Genomic DNA, 22,540 nt, shown 5'->3' on the forward strand with positions numbered 1-22,540 from the left:
AATTTTTAAAAAAATATTATCTGTTTTAGTGAAAAATAATAAAAAAAGGATAATAATTCCAAAGGGTTTTTTTTTTTGGATGCTGTTTGAGGGTAGGGCAACTCAAGAATATGGATAGTCCATTGGGATTTTGATATGGGATTTGTTCTATATTTGTTTTTCTTCCTTACCTATTAGTTTTTTACCCCTTTGTAGCCACTCTTACTCTCCCTTTTCCCTTTGGTCTCTCTCTCTCTCTCTCTCTCTCATATGTTCAACGCTTCTGGGTCTTTCTAGAACACATAGCTTTTGCTCCTTGAACTAAAGTTAGAGGAAGAGGTTGAAAATGCCCAGAGTGAAAGTATTAGGTTGGTAGTAGTGTGGAAAAGTAGTTCAATTACCATATGTTTTACCATATGGTAATCAGGGAGATTGTATTAAGTTGATGAGTGCTCAGACTTATATGAAGGGCATTTGGTCAGAAATCGCCTTGCATTCCTAGACACCAAAGGGCATTCTTAAAGCAATGGTTTTACCCCTTTTTGTACAAAGACTGTGAACCAAGGTGATACCTTGGATTGTCAAATATTTGGGACCACAATTCTATTCTGAAAACTTGGATTCTTTCTTCTTCAGGGTTATGTTGAACATGGCAGGCATGGAATTGCTAGGCACATTTACCATTACAGAACATGAATGGTCTCAAAGGAGCTCGAAGACTAGTGACCTGGTAGGTTCTTTCTTCCACAAGATTAAGAGGATCTTTAGGATTCATCATCCCACCCCAAAGAACAATAGGAGGGAAACACTTCCCTTGTATTCACTGGGAACACCTGGCTCAAGATGTGACTGGTGTCTTAAGTTGTTTTTTTTTAATCCCTATTTGTCACCACTCTTTTAAAAATTAGAATTTGGATGTCTGCTGATTGGGGTCCTGCCCTCTTCTACAACAAGGACACAAATGTAGGACAAGGCTTATTGATTTAGTTGTCAAATGTTCCAAAAGCCCTCTTCAAGCTGTCTCCTTGTCTGTTTCTTTTGTAACCATCAATTGATGGTTAATCCTATCCCTACACCATCTCCTAAGATTCCCCTTTTTTTCTGTTCCTCCCTCTCTTTTGTACTCTATTTGGCCTTGTGTCTCTATGAATTAGAACATCTCTACCTGTTTCACACTGTTCCCTACTTATGGAGTCCTTATAGGGAAAGACTTATTCTTAGGTTCCTGTTTACAGAATCCTGTTTCTAGTGAGAAAATCAATGGCAATTTTGAGATCAGGGGCAGGGAAGGGAGGGATCATTGAGGACAGAGCTGGATGGAGAGAAAATAAAAAGGTTGTAACAGAGAACAGAGTGAGGTGAGATAATATAGTGGTTCTAGGTCCCTGAGGACACCTGCCATTACAACCTGATCTCTACTGGGAGTTAAGGAGAGTTGGAATGATTCCACGCCTCCATGAAGAGCAGAAGAGATGAACACAGTAGGGGTAGGATCTGGGGAGGGGATCCCAACATTTAGTGTCTAAACTGATTTTTCACAGTTAGGTCTACAGGGTAATCACCCTAAACCCCTTTCCTATCCTACCCTGGCCCAAACCTCAATTGGCTGGGCTGCCCTCCCACCTCCCCACAACCCTCCCACAACTTTATCTCAGATGTACCCACCCTTTCCCACCCTCAATAGGGCACCCCTATCTGTTTGGTGCCTGGTTCATCCTCTGCTCAGCTTAGTAGTATGTCTCCTTTTCCACCCAGCCTGTTGGAGAGAGAAGTTCAGAGTGAGGGAGATTGATGGGTTTCTTAAGGACTCAGGGCAGTGATGGGCTATCGGACCTTGGAGGGTGTGGGCAGGAAAGGATTGGAAAAATAGCAAAGGGGGTGAAGAAAGAGGTAAGGTGGAAGAAAAGGTCACAGATACTAAGGGCTAGCAGTGGAATCAGAGGGGGTCTAGGTATAACCAGGATGGAAGAATGGGATAACTTTGTATCTAGCACAGAGTAAGAACATCTAAGTAAACATGTTAGTTAATTGAAAATTGGGTGGAAATTGGAGGGGCCAAAAGGCTAAAATTACAGGTGAAGGAGCAGTAGGGATCATAGGATGATAGATTCAGGGACCAAAGGGATCCTAGAAATCATTGAATACAACCCCTTCATTTTAAGGATTAGGAAACTTTGAGGCCATGAGAGATGAAATGATTTCACCATGGTTGAACAGCTAAGCATCAAAGGTGAGGGTAGACTTGAAGTCTAATCCTCCAACATTCCCTACAGCACTCAGGGGAAGAAAGTTGCCAGGATTTCAGGTCTTAAGGCCTAGAAAGAGAATAGAGTCCCAAACCACCTGAAAGTCTGGGACCTGAAGGCATTGAAAATCAATGGCCTACATCTAGATTTGGGGGCTTTGTTAGGGGCTTGGGAGTCCAGTGGAGATGCTGAGGCTAGGAGAATCTCACCACCAGGATAGCGCCGCAGGATGAGTTTTCGGACTTCATCATAGATGAAGATGAGGAGACTATATGGGACGGCACAGAACCACCATGTGACCCTGTAAAGAATGGTGGAGCAAGAGAGTGGGATCAGGATATGTGGTAAAGACATAGAAATGGACAGACAACCAGAGCAACCCAGGCTAGGATCACAGAAACAACCCCACACCCCACCCACATTCCTTCTGCTTCTGTGAAGAGGGCTACTTTACCCGCCTCCTCCTGGGCACTCACTTGAGTGGGTACATTCGTAGGGCCAAGCCCATGCCTGGGCAGTAGGACAAAAAGGCAGCCAGAGCTGTCTCTTCTAGCAGCCCAAAGATCAAGATCTTGTTCCTAGCAAAGACAAAGATAAGATAGAGTGGAGCCTTCCTTTCTGGTCTCAGTGACTTCAAGTGCTTACTCACAAGTCAGCCTCTTCAGCCTGACTTCACAGCAGTCCTTTTAATTTATATCTCACTGATTCCTTAGCAGACACCCCACAGCAGCTGTTCAACACCTTCTCCTCTCAAGATCATTACTCCACCTCTCTTTCTCCCTTTCAGCAGATGACCTCACCTCTTATTTTAATGAGACAATTGAGCCCTTGAATAAGAAGTCTCTCCTCAGTCTTCCTATATCCCTTGCTTCATTTTTACTCATCCTTGCCTGGCTGTATCCTCAGGATGCTGACCAGGCCCTTTTTTCAAGACTAGACTTCACCATTTACACTTAGGATGCCATCCCTTACTGCCTATACAACCAGTCCAGTCTCTCTCACTTTTATCTTCAGTTTGTCCTTTCTACTGGCCCCCTCTTCATGGTTTAAGTAAATGAACATGTCTCCTCTGAACTTTATTTTTGAGACAATAAAGGTTAAGTGACTTGTCCAGGGTCACACAGCTAGTAAGTGTCGGAGGTTGATTTGAACTAAAGTCCTCCTGATTCCAGGGCTTGTGCTACGTGTCTTCTCTAACCTTAAAAAAAAAACCCTCCTAACCCTGCCATCTCTCAAGATCTCATTTTAGATCCCTCCTACCTTTTACTGTTAAGTAACTTTACTGAGAAAATAGTGATAGAGACACTCTTCTCCTCTACTCCCCTTCTTTACATAATCCTATCTCTTGATACCATGACTCACTCTTTTATCCCATCCTATCCTATCTTCTCTAGCCCACAGCCTACACAATTATTCTCTCCCCCCTCCCCTTTCTCTCTCCCCTTCTCTCTTTCTTTCTCTTTTCTTCTCTCTCCTCCTTTCTCTTTCCATTTTCTTTTCCTTCTTTTCTATCTCTCTTCTCTTCTCTTTTTTCCTTTCTGTTCTTTCTTCTCTCTCTTTTTCTCTTTCTCTGTCTCTCTCCTTCTCTATTTACTAGGTCATTGACTTAATGAACTCTAATTTCTACCACTAGCTGTCTATCAAACTCCATCTTGTCTCCCCATGTATTCATGCAGGCTACCCTCCATACTGAGGATAACTTCAAACTTCAGTCCTCCTCTCCCACTTCAGAATCTTTCTCTTTCTTCACGGCTTTGCTGAGGTGCCACCATCTCAGAGACATCTTACCTGATCCCCCTAGCTGAAAATGAGCTCTTCTTCCTCTCAATTTCCTTGAACATTTTGTCTGAATCTCACACTTATCATACCTGACCCTGTATTGCACTTATTCCTGGATATGTTATATTCCTCCCTCACTTCTCTTCCCTCCAACTAACTTGTTAAAGACTGTGACCCTTTAAAATCTTTGTATCTTCAGGGTCTAGCACATAGCCTTTAAAATGTTTGTTGAATTTGTCAGAGAAGAGAAATGTTTGTAAGAGACATCTTCCTTTCCCTTTCTCTATACCTACCTTCTATAACTGAAAAATATTTTTATTTTATCTTCTTTTAATCTTCCTGAATTTCACCTACAGTTTAGAGCTTTATTTTACACTGTCTTATTTTACTCTTAATCATGTTTTGGTCTATAGACAGTCATGGAAGCTTTCTGAGGCTAGATCTTGTTCCTTGACCATAAAGATTACATAAGTAACCTGAATGAAATCTGCTACCTAGAGTCCACCTGGAAAAGGCTTTGATCTTTGACCTTGGGTAAGTAATTTTCTCTCTCTGAGATTTGATTTCCATATCTTTAACAAATAGGGGCAGTATTAAATGACAATTAAGGAACTTTCCAGAGCTAACATTCTATAAAGTCTATGTGTTGTTGTAAGGGAAGAGAAATGAACAGAAGGGATGGGAAGGAGTGGCACTCTCCAGAGATTTGCGCCTACCCAGCATTAGGAAACAGAATTAAAGCTGCCAAATTCCTCCTCCTCCTCCTCCTCCTCCTCCTCCTCCTCCTCCTCCTCCTCCTCCCCACCTTCAAGTACTATAGAGCTGAGTGATTAAAATCTGCTCCTGATCCCAACAAAGGAAAGGTGGGGCAGCTCATGGTCAGGGTGAATCAGGGGTATAGGATCATTCCAGGCTTGAGGGAGCTGGAATGGGCTTTGTGGTGGGTGGCTCACTTCATTCCCTGCTGGAAGACAGAATTACGGCGGGTCTTGCAGATAATGAGGTCAGCCCATTGTACAACGACGATGCTGGCAAAAAAGGCTGTATGGCAGGTAAACTCCACCACCTTCCGCTGCTCATAGGTCTGGAGAAAGTGTACAGATGGAGTTAGAATGAGAGGGGAAGGGAAGCTCGGGGGGGGGGGGGGGAAGAGAATTACAGAAGTCAAGGTCAGAAGAGAGAATCGTGAGTCCAGGTGGAGAGATGGATACAGTCAAAAGAGAGGGATTCTGGGGTAGAAAGAAAAATGCTATCAGGAAGAGTACAGTCATAGGAGATAGTTGATTAGTCAGAAAGGAGGGTCAGTGGAAGAGGGAAGGATTCTGTCCAGAAGGAAAAGTTAGTCAAAAAGAAGGTTGGGGTGAGAAGAGGAAGAGGAGTTAGGCAGGGGAATAGAGACAGAGAAGAGGAGGGACTCAAGAATTAGGAACAGAATGAGGAAGCTGGGTCAAGGGGATACCTGTTCAAACTATCCATATCCACCCAGTCTCATTCAGATCTCTCTGTTGCCTTGTTACTCACCCACTCCTGTCCATAGCTGTCCTCCAGGTCATTCTTGGAGCGATCATCCCAATCCAGTCGGATGCCCAGGAGCCGTGAAGGCAGGAAACCATTCTCCGCCAGGATCACAAAGTAGGTAAAAAAGCCACCAAGGGCCTGGATCATCCCTGTGAATGGTGAGGGCCACAGGAGTAGGGGAAGAGTTAGAGGAGAAAACAAGACAACTGGGACAGAGAAGGGCAGGCTCAGCACTAAATTGGGTTTCATCTTGAGCCCATTTTGAGAGCTAAACTTTCTCAAATGTTGGGAAAGAGCCAGAGTTGCACAGTACAAAGAATACCAGTGCTGTAGTCAGAAGACCTGGGTTCAAATTCTGCATCTGACACTATGTGATCATGAGCAAGTCCCTTAACCTTCATGGACTCAGTTTCCTCAACTGTAAAGTGACATTGAACTGGATAGTTTCTGAGATCCCTTCCAAAGATCTAGGGTCCTATAACAGTCTAATCCCACTCCAAGGCAATGAAATCCCTCAAACCTCACCAATTTGGCCATAGGCCATACTGATGAGCCTTTCATTCACCAGCTTGTCTGTCTGGGGGTTCCGAGGCTGGCGTTTCATGATGTCACTTTCAGCTGCCTCATAGGCTAAGGAGATAGCTGGTACCTAGGAGGGTGGAATGGATGAAGTTGAATAGAGAAGAAAGGGGGTGGGGAGGAAATGGAAATTCAATTCAACCAACTTTTATTAAGCACCTACTGTGTACAGAACACTATGCTAGTCAGATATGAAGTTTAGATGAGCAGGATCCTTGCCCTTATTGAGCTTACAGGCTGGTAAGATTAAAAATATTTATAATTACTATGAAATTTTAAGATTAATGAAGAGTTATGAAGCAACTCCTAGGCAAAATTCTTAGACTGTCTTCCTTCTACCAGACAAGAGTTATAATTAGACCATTTAATTACCTTAGGTCCCTCCACCCCCAACTTGATAATTCCTTCACACCTTGCTTTCCCCCCCCACCACATCTCTGGACTTACCATATCAGTGCCCAGGTCAATGCAAAGGATAGTCACAGTACCCAGAGGCAGGGGAATGTTGGCAATGATGAAGAGCAGGAAGGGGGTGATTTCTGGGATATTACTGGTCAGAGTGTAGGCAATGGACTTCTTCAAGTTGTCAAAGATCAGGCGACCTGTGGGTAGGTCCTTAGAGCATCAGAGATATCAGAGGGACCACCCCTCCCCCTCAAAACACTCCCTGAAGTAGGTCAGACCCTTGAATTGAGTTCTAATAATTGAGGGAACAGGAGAATACTAAGAAAGGGCTTTCATAAAACCAGGACCCTCAGAGTATGAGCAAAAGAAAGAAGTCTCTTATCAATGACCATCTCTTAGTTCTGTGACTCTATTTTCCCTATAGGTTTCAGATTTTCTATCAGTCTCATAAAAGAGAAAAACCCTGAAGTTGAGAAGGACCAAGGCAGACTCTGGAAAAGCTAACTACCTGAACTACCAGATATATGTGATCTAGTGAAAAGATCACTGGATTTGAAGTCAGAAGTCTTTGGTTCTAATTTCAGTTTTGCTTTTTTACTGCTTATGGCACTTTAGACTTTCAATCTCAGTCTCCTCATCTGTAAAATGAGGAAACTGGACAAAGCTTCTAAGGTCTCTCCCAGGTCCAAATCCTGTCTATGTTATAATTCCACAATCCTGGCTGAAAGGGCAGAGGATTTAAACCAGAATGAAATGTCAGGAATAGGACAGTCTGAGGAGAATAGGAATTTAGCCTTCTCCCCTTCACTCCAGCCTTTGGTGTGGAAATCTTAGTGAAGAATGGTTTCTTGCCCTGATGGCTGTTTGGCATCTGACTCAGCTGGGATAATTGTGCCAAGAATGAATTGGAGGACAGCCATGGGCAGCCTACTCACCCTCCTCCACGCCTGTGACAATGGAAGCGAAGTTGTCATCTAGTAAGATCATATCAGCTGCCTGTTTGGAGACATCCGAGCCAGAGATCCCCATGGCAATGCCAATGTCAGCCTTCTTCAGGGCAGGAGAATCATTCACACCATCACCGGTCACTGCCACAATGGCTCCCTGATGAGAAAACACCATCAGAGGGAGAGACTCAGCCAAGCTTCAGAATCCCAGATTCTCAGAGGGCATCTAATCTAACCTGGGATCATATATTTAGAGCTGGACAGGATCTTCGTGGCCAAGTCCAACCTTCATCTCTCCAAGAGGAAAATGAGGCTCACAGGTCTTTCTGACTTCAAATTCAATGCCTTCTCCCCTTTCCACCATGTTGTTTCTACAACCCCACCCATGTTTGAAGAACTCTAGAGATGAGGAATTTACTCCCTCTCAAGATAGCCCATTCTATTTTTCAATGGTTTTAATACAGTTTAGACTGCTATGAAGTACTTGTTACTGTATGATATACTAGCCTATTACTACTAGTTCTGTCTTCAGGAACAAGCAGAACAAGTTTGTTCTCTCTTTCAAATATTTGAAGAATGCTTTGATGATTCCACTTCATCTCTTCTCCTGCAGAGGCATCATGGTCCTTCATCTTAGTTATTCCCTTGACAATTCTCAGTTTCCTGAGTCCAGTTTCTCCATCCTATTTATTCATGTCTGACAGGCCTTCTATTCATCCCTGATAGCCAAGAAGTCTGCCCTGCCTCATCCCATTCAGTTTTCCCACCTGTCTCTGACATCCCTCCACAATAATGAGTTTCTGCTGTGGAGAAGTCCGAGCAAAGACAATCTCTGTGTGGTTCTTGAGGATCTCGTCCAGCTGCTCTGATGTCATGTCCTTCAGGTCAGATCCATGTACCACACAGGCCTTGGCTTCCCTATATTGGTTAGAAGACAACATACAATTTAGCTGAGCTTTCTCCCCATGTCCCAGACTATAACTCCCTTCATTCATCAGTTCTCGTGTCCTGCTATTCTGGAATTGTTTTTTCATTTCCTTACTTCCAAAGGAGCTGTCCTTTGGAAAAAGGATAAATACCAAGAAGATTTAAAACTTCAGCATGAAGGTAGTCAAAGCAAGTTGCTCATGGGGCTTTGGGGGTTCCAGGGATGGGTACTATGAGTTTCAATTCTGAGTAGTAGTATAGAATGGGAGAAGTATCCATTCAGGGCAGCTGATAAAGATGACATTTGGGACAGTGGCTTACTGGTAAATGTTTAACAATGGGCTCTCGAAGAGAAAAAAAATGTGTGTAGGACACTTTTAATTTTAATCTGCACATTTTATCCAACACTTTCTAGACAATCAACAGGACAAAAAAATTTCAAGGCTTGATTTGTAGTGTTTGTCAATTTCCAAGGGGTGAGTATTCAAACTGAAAATTTAATAATTTGCCCTCAGTTCAGCCATTTGTAGCTGATCCATGGTCAGGTACATCCAAGAGAGGACTCACCTGGGATTGACCTGGCTGACAGGGATATTGAGTCGAGCAGCAATGTCCTCTACTGTCTCATTCCCCTCTGAGATGATGCCCACACCCTTGGCGATAGCTTTTGCTGTGATAGGATGGTCCCCAGTCACCATGATCACCTAAAGGAAGTAGTAAGAAGAGAGAGGGAGTTCTATTAAAGTTAATTTGAGTCAAAAGAGGAGGATCTAGGTAATGAAGAGAGGAGAACTATATTAAGGTGGAGTCTAGTCTGGTTCGGGTCACTTGCTAAACATATGATGATGGTGGAAAAAATACTGAAATGGAAATCAGGAAACCTGAGTTAGAATCCAGACTGATGTTCACTAGCTGTATGATATTGGCCAAAGTAAATGCCCCTCAGAGGTATCATTTTCCTCATCCTTAAAATGAGGATTGTATAAAGATCATTTCTAAGGACTTGCCTGTTTCTTAGAGTCAATATGCTTTAAAGTTTGAAATGGAGACTGTTGTAAATGATTATGGAACCTGCTGGCTGCCTGTAACCCACAAAACTCTCAAATGCTGCAGAAACCAGATTAAAGCAAAAATGGGAAAAATTTAATAAAAGAAATAAAAGCACAACAAAGTATAGGTAATATATCACATTTTAACACTAAATCAGGGGGTAACTAGGTGGCACAGTGGATAGAGCACCCGCCTTGGAGTCAGGAGTACCTGAGTTTAAATTCGGCCTCAGACACTTTCTAATTACCCAGCTGTGTGGCCTTGGGCAAGCCACTTAACCCCATTGCCTTGAAAAAAAAAAACCTAAAAAAAAAAACTAAATCAGGAGACATCTTGGTGGCATAGTGGATAAAGCACTGGGACTGTAGCAGGAGGACCTGAGTTCAAATTTGTTTTCCTCAGTTTCTTCAAATGCAAAATGAATTGGGGGAGGAAATGGCAAACCACTTGGATATCTTTGCAAGAAAAAGTCCTAAATGCAATCATGAGGAGAGGGACTTAGCTGAAAATGTCTGAACAATGACAACATACCAATGAAACAAGGGGACTTGTTTTATTTTACTCTTCTCCCCACAACAATCTTTTTTTTTTTTTTTTTTTTTTAGATCTTTGCAAGGCAATGGAGTTAAATGGCTTGCCCAAGGCCACACAGCTGGGTAATTATTAAGTGTCTGAGGTCGCATTTGAACTCAGGTACTCCTGACTCCAAGGCACGTGCTCTATCCACTGTGCCACTTAGCTGCCCTATCCACTGCGCTACTTAGCCACCCCTCACCACAAAAATCTTAAAAAGTTAACAAAGTACTTTCATCACAAGTCTGCAAGGTCGAGAGTGTAAATATTAACATCCTCAATGAATATATGACAAAACCAAAGATCAGAGAGATCATATGAGTCAGAACTGAAACTCAAACCTAAGCCTCTCCTGCCTCTCAATCCAGTGCTTTTCGCACAGAACATAAACACCCACCTCTCATTGTACCCTTCACATCAACTTAAACATATATACACACACACACACACCACAAACACACAGACACAGAGAAACACACAAATACATACAATTTCAGAGTTGGAAAGGACCACAATGGTGATCTAGTCTAACCCATTTTTGCTAAAGAATTCCCTCTCTAATATTGCTGAGAGGTAGTCTAGTCTTTGCTCAGTTACCTCCACAGAGAGACAATCTGTTTCCTACTTTTAAAAAATTAGTATTATTTTTCTTTGTAAAGTTTTATTAATGTATTTTGTCTTTACATTACATTTGCAGATTGAAAGGAGATTCTGCCAAATCTCTGCTATGATGCAGATATGGTCTTGATCTATAAGCCAGGGAGAATCAAAACAGAAAAAGAAAACTGTAGACCAAAATATCCCTAATGAACAGAGATGCAAAAATTTTAAATAAATTACTAACAAAGAGATTAAAACAACATATCATAGAGATTATATGCTATGACAAAGTTGAATTTATATAAGAAACAGGGTTGGGGGCAGCTAGGTAGCTCAGTGAATACAGCACTGGCCCTGGAGTCAGGAGGACCTGAGTTCAAATCCAGTCTCAGACACTTGATAATTCCCTAGCTGTGTGATCTTGGGCAAATCACTTTAACCCCACTGCCTTGCAAAAACTAAAAAAAAAAAATTAAAAAAAGAAACATAGGGTTGGCTTAATATAGGAAAAGTATAAACTTAACAGTATGCAAGTAAAAAATCCCCATATTACATAAATTATTTATAGAAATAGCCCATTTTACTTTAGAATCAAGATGTATTTCCTTGAGTCATAATGGAAAATGCTTCCACATCCAGAGAAAGAACTGATGGAGTCTGAATGCAGATTGAAGCATACTATTTTCATTTTTTGTTTTTGTTTTTCACTTTTTTTCCTTCTGTTCTGTTTCTTCCTTCACATCATGACTAATATGGAAATATGTTTTACATTATTGCATATGTAAAACTTATTTCAGATTACTTGCTGTCTTGGTGATGAAGGAAGGGAAAGAAGGGAGGGAGAAAAATTTGGAACTTAAATTCTTTCAGAAAAATGAATGTTGAAAATTATCTTTACATGTCATTGGGAAAAATTAAAATACTATTAAAATTTTTAAAATAAATATATTCCCTTATATCACATCTAAATTTACCTTATTGCTACTTCCACCTAGTACCCCTAGTTTTCCCTCCTGGGATCAAACAAAATACTTTTTAATTTCTCTTCTGTGTCAGCCCTTTGAATACTTGAAGACAATTATCATATTTCCCCTAAGACTTTTCTTCTGTAGACTAAACATTCCTTGTTCTTTTGACCTCTGTTCCTATGGCATGAATTTATATGGGCCTTAATCATCATGACTGCTATTCTCTGGACACTTTCCAATTCATCATAATATTCTAGACGAAGTCTGACCAGAGTGGATAATAGTGGACCATCTCCTCTATTCCTAGAGATATGGCTTTCTTAATACAGTCTAAGATCACAGTTTTTTTGGCTGCCATATCATACAGCTGACTCATAAATGAGCTTACAATCACTAAAATTCTCATTTGTTTAGACTTTACTTTATCCCCATTATATTTTATCTTTTTGATTCAACTTGATGCTCTAGCCCAGGGTTTAGCAAACTGCTGTTCGAGAGCCAAAACTGGCTTGCTTTCTGTTAACTAAGAATTTTTTTACACTTCAAAACTTTATTTTGAAATGTAAAAACCATTCTTAGTGTGTGGGTCATGCAACAATTTGCTTCTGTTCTAGTTTGTCAAAATTTTTTAACCATAATAGATTTGCCATCTGTTATGTTTCCTAACTCTTCAGTTTTGTGATACCTGCAAATTTGATAAGCATGCTACATACATCTTTATCCAAATAAAAAATAAAAATATTTCGTAATACAAGATAAACACAGATCTTTGGAGTAGGCCTGCAAAGGCCTCCTTTTGAATAAAAATATCATGACAGCCTACTAATGCCTTGCTAAAACTTTTTTAGATATTTGTGGTTGTTGTCATTTTTCAGTTGTTTCCAACATGATCCATATGGAATTTTCTTGGCAAAGATACTGGAGTGGTTTGCCATTTTCTTCTCCATCTCATTTTACAGAGGAGGAAACTGAGGCATATAGGGTTAAGTGGCTTTCTCAGGTTCTGTGACTTTCATAGCTATAAGTGTCTGAGGCTGGATTTGATCTCTTGAAGATGAATCTTCAGGTCCTGTACTCTATCTGCTATTCTACCTACCTTCCATTTTTACATCTATAGCTATAATATTCCACTGATCTACCAGTTTAGTAAATACTGTTTAAAAAAAGGAAATTACATTAGTCTGACATGATTTATTCCTAATGAGACCATATATTGACTCTTCATAATCATTACTTCCTTTCCTAGTTATAGTTCACTAACCATCTTTTGAATAATATACCGTAAAATTATTTCAAGAATTGAATTCAAGTTCACTAGACTAAATAGGCTTGGAGATTGCATTCCTTTTTTGAAAATTGTGCTATGTGCCTTTCTCCAATCCTGGGATACCTTTCTTATTCTCCATGATCTTCAAAATATCACTGATAATAGTTCAAAAATATTCAAGGATAGTTAGAGGATGCAACGATTAGGGTGCTAGGACAAAAGTCAGGAAAGATCTGAGTTCAATTCTTAGACAATTTCTAGATGTGTGACCTTTGGAGAATCACTTAACCCTACTTGCCTTAGTTTCCTCCTCTGTAAATTTAGAAGGAGAAGAAAATGGTTCTACTCCATTATCTTTGCCAAGAAAACTCCAAATGGGATCATAGAGAGCTAGACTGAACAACAATAATAGCTCAATAATCATATCTGCCAGATCTTTCCAAGATTGTAGTTCATCATCATCAGGGCAAGTGACTTGAATTCATCAAAGAAAAAAGGAAAAAAATATTAAGCTCCTACTATGTGAGAGACACTGCTTAGCTCTTTATAAATAGTATCTCATTTGATCAAGTACCTGGATGCTCTCTTACTATCTCTTTAAATATATTAATTATCAGTTCTTTATTAGCCATTTTGGTTTTGTTCTTCCAAGTCCAAGGATGATTTTTCTTGGTAAAAAAAATAACAAACAAAAGCAAAATGAAAACAGCAGCTCTACCTTCTCTTTGCCAAGAGTTATTATTAACCCATCCATCCTGAGAAGTGGTCCCATCCCTTCTTTAATCCTCCTCTTTTGCCCAATATAAATCAAATCTCTCCTTCCCCCTTTTTTATCCTTAGCTTTCCTCACTGGCCTACTTATCTATATTCTGTTATTTTCTCACACCTATGCCTTCTGTAAATGCTTTATAAAAAATCTAGATTGATGTGAATTCATAGGAAATTCATCAACCAATCTTTTCAGATAACTCCTCTTTTTCTTCAGTACAATTCATTTGTTCAGAATTTCATTCTTGAAAGTTTCCTTTTCCTTCTGTGTTTATTTCCCTTGAGAAATTTTATTTATGGGATCTTAATTATCCTTTCTCTGGTCCCTTTGAAATATGTTCCTCCATAATGTAGACTACATAACAGATCTCTTTCTCCTTTTCTGTTATAAATTCCAAGCTGGAATGCTTAATGCTCCTAACCTCCCAAAGTTCTCAACATTTCTACCCCAGGAACAAGTTCCTTCATATTAGTTAGAATCAAATCTAGAATATATTTTCCTTTTTAAAAATTCCTCTGCCTTTTTTCAAGGATGAAATAATCTTTAAGGCAAGTCAGTAAGTTATCAGCTACACTGTTTTTGTGACAGAGTTCCAAACATATCTGGATAACTGAAGGCCTCCTCCATCACTACTTGATCATGCATCTCAGTCATACTTAGGATCTGTTTCTTGAATCTTTATTTCCTTTCACTGCTCAAGTGGTCAGATGACAACATTTTTCTGTTCTTCCCTTCATTTGCTTTTACTATCCATCACACTTCTCTTCTCTAATTCCTAATTTTCCTCACTCAAATATACCCTTTTAATATTCAATATTAACTCCTCTACCCCTTTTCATCTCTTCTTTTTCTTTTATCTTTTTGATTTTTTTTGTGCCAGACTTATGAGAATGGTTTGGAGAATTTTCTGGTGTGAAAACTTTCTGCAATGATATAGACTGGCAACTTACAGCATCACTTGGGCAGATGAAAGATTAAATGACTTGCCCATGGTCACATAGCCAGTTTCTGGTCAAAGCAGTCCAGGCCTTTTTGGGTCCAGGGCCATCCTTTTAGCCATTATGACATATTGTCCCTCTGAGGTGTCTTCTTCCAAATTCCAGTCATTGGTTTCATCCTACCAAATCTCAGTAATAACTGTAATGTCCAATTTGATTCCTGGCATTGGGAGTTCTGGTTAGTTATGTTGCTTGTCTAGACTCTGCATTTCTGCATATTAGCTAATTTTATGACTGGCATCTATATTTTTCATGAGTCTATATAATGCCTCTCACTTAGCTTCTTTTGCTTCAGTTTTCTCATTTATAAAAGGAAGATATAATACTGACCTTGACTATCTCATTGGATTTATACATACACAAACATAACATACAACACATATATACGTGACATCTACAATATATGTCACACATGTATAAATCACACACATATACATATATGTGTGTATACTCATACTATTTATTCACACATATAAAATACACATATAAGAATACATATACGCATATATTCATATATATAAATCAATGAGTACTTTGTAAACAAAATACTATATATATTTATAAATACTTCATAAATATATATACATATATTATTCCCTAGGGCAGACAATAATAACAGTTGACACTCATACAACATTTTGCAATTACAAAATACTTTGTTTACAATTATCTCATTTAAGCCTCATAACCACCTACCCTTACAACCTCCATAGAGCTACATCCTCAGGTGCTGAAAAAAAAAAACTGGTAAATATGATGGTTGAGTTGCTTTCTATGCTATCTGAAAGACCATGGAGAATAGGAAAAACCCTAGGTATTATAATTCTCATTTTATAGACAGAGAAAAGGGGACTCAGGAGAGGTTAGGTGATTTACCTATGTCTATATAACTGGTAAAATAAGTGTCAGGAGTAGGATTTGAACCCATATCTTCCTGGCTCTCTATTTAGTGCTATATATCACACTACAGCTAGAAGAGCTTCAACCCACTCATTCATGAGGATGGAATACAAAAGGATATTGTGCTTGTGAACCCAAGGAAATGCTGAGGTTTCCACACAAAGCAATTCACAGGTGATAATGAGAGACACAGAGAGGAGAAAAGCCACAGGTTAGTCTTAATGAATGAATAAGGAATTAGGAGGCTGTAAGATTAAAACACTGCAATACCTACACTAAGGGATTTGAATTCTAAGCAAACAGAAAATAGATGATTTAATTGTCCTGCTGTGCCCTTTTCAAGCTTCTCCATCTTGGCCTTCAAAGAAAAACAATCTCAAGATCTATGGAAGTCTAGGACTCTCCACCTGTGCTTTGGACCTTCTTATACATGACAGAGCACTGGATTTTAAACCAGAAGATTTGAGTTTGAGTCTTCACCTCATTACTTACTGACCATGTAACCAAGTGACAATACCACTGGGAACCTTTGTTTCTTCATCTGTAAAATAGGGACAATCGAACTACCCTTGCTGTGAGAATTAAAGAAGGTATCACATCTAAGATGTTTTATAAATCTTAAAGAGATAGATGAATGTAAGTTGTTATGATGATGATCATGGTGATGGAGATGATGATGGTGGTGGTGGTGGTGCTTCTGGCAGTATTTTAGAGTACTTCCTACCATATTTTGGTAAGTTTAATTTCCCTATAAATGCTATTAAAAATCTTTTGAAAAATCCAAACTATGTCTTCAGTGCCTAAGAGAAAAGAAGAGATTTCATGACCGGGCTAGAAAAAGGCCAGTGACTTCATTTTTTATTTTTATTTATTTTGAATTTTACAATTTCCCCCCTAATCTTGCTTCAGTGACTTTAAAAGAAAAATGAGAAGGAACCTCCTCAGACAACTTTGGACAGCTAAAAAGAAGTCAAATATAGAGCAGAAAAGGAAGAGATCCTAAAGGGTATTAAATTTGATTATTTCCTGGCTCAGCCTTCTATTTCTTCATGTTATGTTTGTTTATAAGAAGAGAGAAAGGCATCCTAGGTTCTTTCCTGCTCTAAACATTTATGAGTCTATGTAATAAATTATGGTAGAGATGGAGATGGTTCAGAAAAAAAATTCATCCAATATAAGGAATTGAAGTGAGAACACAAAAGCAAGGTTTAACTTTTTTCCAGGAGGATCAAGGAGAAAATAGAAACCTTAGAATTCATTATGTTTGCAGCAGCTAGGTGGAGCAATGGATAGAGTACTAAACCTGGAGTAAGGAGGTCCTGTGTTCAAATTCTAACTCAGATCCTTAATAATTACCTAGTTGTGTGACCTTGGCCAAGTCACTAAACCATGTTGCTTTGCAACCCTCCCCCCAAAATAATTCATTATGTTCAACACTCTTTTTACAAATGAGGAAGCTGAGATATAGAGATACAATTAACAGAGTTAATTGCCTTGCCCATACAGAAAGAAGGATCTGAGGAAGAATTAGAACCTCCAATTCATCCTCCTATCCCTTACCCTCTCATTTTACAATTGAAATTGAAAGCTGAGGAATTTAAGTAACTTGCCTAAACTCAAAAAAACCCCAAAACTAATAAGAATCAGAGGCAGGCTTTAGTTTTCTGACTTTGGAGCCAGCTACATGGAAGGACAGAGCCTCCTCTCTGCTGCAGAGGAAAAACCAAGAGCTCAATCCCAGAGCTGGTTGAAAAGCAGATATTGGTGTAGGGAAGACAGCATGGAGTCACATAGCTACTTGCCATTGCTTGTCATGCCTCCAAATTTCCTGGCTATTTCAGGAATGAAAATGTTTCTTTGGTAATGTTGGCATGATGGTAGTAGATCTGGCTTCTGGATGATTGGGACTGAATAAGTCAAGTAGATATAGTGTGTGATGATTTAAATATGTGCATCTAATATGGTCTGAGTGACTTTAGGAAAAGTGTGTGAACTAGAGGGAAATAGGAAATTGTGGCAGTCAAGGAGAGTGAGTAGTAAGGAGATGTTTGGATGCCAGTATCCCTCAGTCTATAGACTATCCCAAGTGGAGACTCACAAAGGGTTGATGTCTGCTCCTAGAGTGAAACTTGATTTAGGGGCATAGGGAGGCAAGCCAGTTGTGGGTAACCCCAGCTTGTGCACTTAGCTTCCCATACAACTGGGTTTGTGAGAGAAGCTCCCCCAGGGAAGGAAACCATGACCTTGGTGGGGAGAACACAAAGATTATGGGTCTCTGACAGAAAGAGCTTGGATTTCTCAGTGCAATAGTCCTATGCTCCTGGGTTCTAAGAGAAGACTGAAAGAAGAAAAAGAAAGAGAAAGGAAAGGAGAAGAAGGGGAAGGAGAAGAGGGAAAAGAAGGGGAAGAAGAAAAGGAAGAGGAAAGAGAAGAAGAGGAAAGGGAAGAGAAGAAGAGGGAAGGGGAAGGAAAAGAGGGAAGGGAAAGGAAAGGAGGGAAGGGGAAGGAAAAGAGGGAAGGGGAAGGAAAAGAGGGAAGGGGAAGGAAAAGAGGGAAGGGGAAGGAAAAGAGGGAAGGGGAAGGAAAAGAGGGAAGGGGAAGGAAAAGAGAAAAAGAGAGGAGGGAAGGGGCAGGGGAAGAGAATGGGAAGAAAAAGAGGAAGGGGAGGGGGAAGGGAAGTTGGGGAGGGGATTAGTACCTTGATTCCAGCACTTCGGCATTTGCCCACAGCATCAGGCACAGCAGCCCGGGGAGGGTCAATCATGGACATGAGCCCCACAAAACAGAGTTTTTCTGTGGGGAAGTTCAGCTCATCTGTGTCAAACTTGAAACCCCGAGGGAATTTTCCAGAGGGTAGATTGAGGTGGCAAAACCCTGGAGGGAGGGGGAAGAGAGGTATGAGGGAGAGGTTAACAACCGATTCTACTTAATGATATCCAGAAAGAGGCTCCCTTCCCCTTTTCTGAGCCTGGTCTGCTTCCTTGATCCCTCACCGAGCACACGCTCCCCCAGGCCTCCCAACTCCATGTAAGCATTTTGGAAGGCATCCTGCATCTCCTTATCCAGAGGAATCTCCTTGCCCTGGACAAGGATGGAGGAGCATCGGTCTAGGATCCTTTCTGGAGCCCCTTTCATCACCAGCACATGGCTCTGTGGACTATCTTCCCGTTCATGGATGGACAGCTGTGGAAAGGACAGAGAAGGCATCAGGGAGGACAATGGCTGGCAAAGCCAGTGGAAAAATGGAAGACTGGGGTCAAGGGCAGCGTAAAATCAGAAGACACCACACTTGGGATCATGGGATCATGGGTCAACAGCTAGAAGGGACTTGGGAAGCCATCTGATCCACCACATACATTTTACAGACGAGGAAACAGATCAAGGAAAGCTAGGTGACTTCCCCCCCCACCCCCAGCGCACAGAAGGTGAGCCTCATGATAAGCTACATTTGAATCCAGATCCTCACACTAGAATCAGAACACAGAACAGGGGACTATAGGATTTTAGAGTTGGCAGGGACTTCAGAGAGAATCTAGTTATGATCCCTTTACTTTGGTTATGAAGAAATGCAACTAGTTAGTGGGAAAGCCGGGATTCAAAACCAAATCTTCTGATTCCAAATCCAGTGATATATAGATATATGTCTAGGTATATGTATATGTCTATGATGTGTATGTATATACATAGATATGCAGATATATTATACATATATACATCACTATATATATGTATTCCATGCCCATCCAGGAAGTCATGTGACAGCCTCAGTTTTCCCACCCATTAAACGGGAATAATAATACTTTTAAATCTTAAAGGTGCTATTTAAACATGTTATTTTAAACTATCTCACAGAATTGTTGTGAGAAAAGCATTTTGTAAGCTGTCAAGTGTTAGAGAAATGCCAGCTATTATTATAAGAAGAAATGAGGACAGTGTCCTGGTTAGAGATAACAATTCAAGTTTTTATGATACTTTAAAATCTACAAAGCAATTCCCCACAACACACAATTCCATGATTCAGAGAGTGCAAATATTATTATTTCTGATTTACAGATGAGGAGGTGGAGAACCACAAAAAAAGAAAAATGGATTTTCCTGGGTCCTATAGCAAGTAAATATTAGCCCTGAGGACAGAAACTTTCTCCCTTCTAACGACAAGCCTAGTTTGGGTGAATTTGGGTAAATTCCCCTGGAGGGATATGAAGAGATGCTAGGGGTGGAGGAGTATGGGAATGGACTGGAGGGTTGGAGACTGGAGTAGGGAGGGTGAGTGAGGCTTGTGGTCACCTAGATACAAGGCAGAAGAGGGTGAACATTTACTCCAGTCCCCTAACAAATACTTTCCTATGAACTTTTTTTGTTTTTTGAAGGCAATGGGGTTAAGTGACTTGCCCAAGGTCACACAGCTAGGTAATTATTGTCTGAGGCTGGATCTGAACTCAGGGCCAGTGCTCTATCCACTGTGCCACCTAGCCGCCTCTTTCCTATGAATTTTAATTATATGTCTTTCTTATACCTTTACCATCTAATATTATCTGTTATCATTATCTGTGTTTCAGATTTTAAAAAAATCATCATCTGTGTCTCATCTCTGATCTGAAGGGCAGCAACCCAGTCTTACTCTAAAAGTATTTTCCCTTATAAGTTGACCCCCAGACCCGCCTGTAGACCCTTATAATTATTGACAGCATTTGTTTCCGATGGAGATGAAAGCTATTTCTGGCCCCCCCATCTTCTTGCATTTGTTTCATTCCTCTCTCCTACATCATTTTAGGACAGTCTCACCTGGTACTTGTTGGTGGAGTTGAAAGGGATTTCAGCTACTTTGGGGTTCCTCTCTCTCATCTTCCTGACCGAACCACATGATAGTTCAATACACTTCAGGAGAGCAGACTCGGAGGCATCACCAGCCGTGTCCCGCTGCCAAAACGGAAATTGTCACGGGGGCTTGTTAGGGTTGGTATGGGGAGTGGGGGGCATGGAGTCACTGTGGTCACAGAGTGATCACTGAGACCTCACTGAAGAGATTGAGAGAAGGGACAAATAAAAGTAGGGGGCTGGGTGAAACCAAGGTGGGGTTTCAAGCATGAAAGAAGTCTTTTGAAGTAACAGTCATAACCAAAATTCTTACATCCTCTCTTTCTCCCTTCAGTCCTGGCTCTCTTTACCTTAGATACAGAGATGTTCTCCTGCCCAGCCTTGAAGACTGCACGATTACAGAGGCCAGCGATTCGAGATAAGGCAGTCCAAGTTGGGGAGCGTTTGTCAAATGTGGCACCTGGATGATGACGATTATGATAATGATAATAATGGTTTATGTTTATATAGAATTTTGCATAATCTTTATAAGATATTCTATTTTCAATTAAGCCTCATAGAAACCTGGTGAGCTGGTTGTTTAAGAATCTTTATTCCCCATTTTACAGATTAGAAAAGAGGTTTATGGCAGGATAAGCTAAGATTTTACACTCGGCCTGGTCTCCTATGTCCAGAGATCTTTCCACTTTGCCCCATGAAAGCCTAAATGGGGGGAGCCATGAATGGGATTCCCCTTTTCCATGCCCCTCACTCAAATAGTTCTCTGTTTTAATCTTCCTCCCTACATCCTCCCCATTTCCTTCTAGTGCCCTATACTCCCACCCAGTTCCCAACCCTCCCAGCCAGTGAGTATTCCAGTGATTTTTGTCACCAGACTGATCTTCAGTGGTATCAGCCTCATGAATCTGGTTGTCAAACCACATGTGGGCCACAGTCATCCGGTTCTGGGTGAGGGTGCCTGTCTTGTCTGAGCAGATGGTGGAGGTCGATCCCAAGGTCTCCACAGCCTCGAGGTTCTTCACCAGACAGTTCTTCCGGGCCATTCGCTTAGCTGTTAGGGTAAGACATACCTGAAGGGGTTGGGAGTTGGGAGTGGGGGTGGGGAAAGGAGAGAAGAGAAGTAAAAAAGGAACTAAGTCTGGTGCTAGAGAAAGTTATCAATGACTAAGACTGAAGGCATGGTCTTTCTGTAATGATGGCATGATAACCCTAATTCTATTTCTAAACCTACCACCAACTTTCATTCATTCATCAACAAATCTATTTGATAAAATATTTGCTAAGCACTTATGAAGAGATGCAAAGATGTATAAGACATAGACCCTGCCTCTAAAAGCTAATACTCTAAATGGGGAGATAAAATACAAAAGCCCCTCAGAACACATGAATGTTTTGATTAACTGTCTGTGATCTTCAGTGGTGAGGACTGTAATTTGTCTATAATCCATTCTCCTACTGTGTGACTCTTGACCATGTTTTTTCTATAAATCCTTTCCCAGCAATTAATTGTCATTAATATGTTGCAGTCTAGTCAGGCCTAGCATGAATCTCTTCATTGCCGTTTGGGATATTTTACAATTTTCATTCTTCAAAGTCTGTGGTATTCCATGATTTATAGTCATGTAACTTCATTGGAAGAATATAGTATTTTTAAAATGGAATTTTGGTTTAAGAGGCTTGGGATTATTGAAAGCCTTACATAGTTTTTCACATATAGTCCCATTTATCCATTTATCATTTCTATATAGGAGACATATATTGATGAATCAACTTTATGAACTGTCCATTCAATTGCATGTCCTAATGGATGACAGGCAGTCTTTTTTAACTTAGTTTCTACTATGGATGGTTATCTGAACTTTTTACGCTTAAGATTAGGAAGCTCTGTGGTTTCACAATTTGATATGGTCAGCACAATGTGATATTAAAACAGAATCAGCTATAGCACCTTCCTATGACAACTCTGTGGCACAGTTTGTGGAGGGTTGGACCTAGGAGTTAGGGAGTCATGAGTCTGAGTTTTTCCTTACTAGTTGTAAGACTCTGGATAAGCCAGTTAACCACTTTTTGACTCAGTTTGATCATCTGTAAAATGGAGATAAAGATAGCATATATTTCACAGGGTTATTGTGAGGATCAAATGAGACAATCTTCAAAGTGCTTTGTAAATCTTAAATTACATTATATATACTAGCTTCTTCACCTTGGACTTTGCAT

At 40.4% G+C, this 22,540-nt stretch overlaps 1 protein-coding gene across 1 annotated transcript in view; it reads right to left on the reverse strand.

Annotated features, from left to right (window-relative positions):
• Positions 1 to 1,626: 1,626 nt before the first annotated feature.
• Positions 1,627 to 22,540, reverse strand: part of LOC141513360 (sodium/potassium-transporting ATPase subunit alpha-2) — a 46,488-nt gene continuing 25,574 nt past the window's right edge. The window contains exons 9-23 of the mRNA XM_074223105.1: positions 21,195 to 21,393; positions 20,674 to 20,783; positions 20,291 to 20,425; positions 18,499 to 18,688; positions 18,204 to 18,379; positions 8,948 to 9,084; positions 8,221 to 8,371; positions 7,442 to 7,610; positions 6,549 to 6,703; positions 6,048 to 6,171; positions 5,526 to 5,671; positions 4,958 to 5,088; positions 2,702 to 2,803; positions 2,435 to 2,526; positions 1,627 to 1,735 (exon numbers count right to left, since the gene is read on the reverse strand). Of these exons, the coding sequence (XP_074079206.1) occupies positions 1,707 to 1,735; positions 2,435 to 2,526; positions 2,702 to 2,803; positions 4,958 to 5,088; positions 5,526 to 5,671; positions 6,048 to 6,171; positions 6,549 to 6,703; positions 7,442 to 7,610; positions 8,221 to 8,371; positions 8,948 to 9,084; positions 18,204 to 18,379; positions 18,499 to 18,688; positions 20,291 to 20,425; positions 20,674 to 20,783; positions 21,195 to 21,393 (2,046 nt within the window). The 3' untranslated portion in view covers positions 1,627 to 1,706. The remainder of the gene's footprint in view (positions 1,736 to 2,434; positions 2,527 to 2,701; positions 2,804 to 4,957; positions 5,089 to 5,525; positions 5,672 to 6,047; positions 6,172 to 6,548; positions 6,704 to 7,441; positions 7,611 to 8,220; positions 8,372 to 8,947; positions 9,085 to 18,203; positions 18,380 to 18,498; positions 18,689 to 20,290; positions 20,426 to 20,673; positions 20,784 to 21,194; positions 21,394 to 22,540) is intronic.

The sequence above is a fragment of the Macrotis lagotis genome, chromosome 2, assembly GCF_037893015.1.
Source record: "Macrotis lagotis isolate mMagLag1 chromosome 2, bilby.v1.9.chrom.fasta, whole genome shotgun sequence".
NCBI classification, from domain to species: domain Eukaryota; kingdom Metazoa; phylum Chordata; class Mammalia; order Peramelemorphia; family Peramelidae; genus Macrotis; species Macrotis lagotis.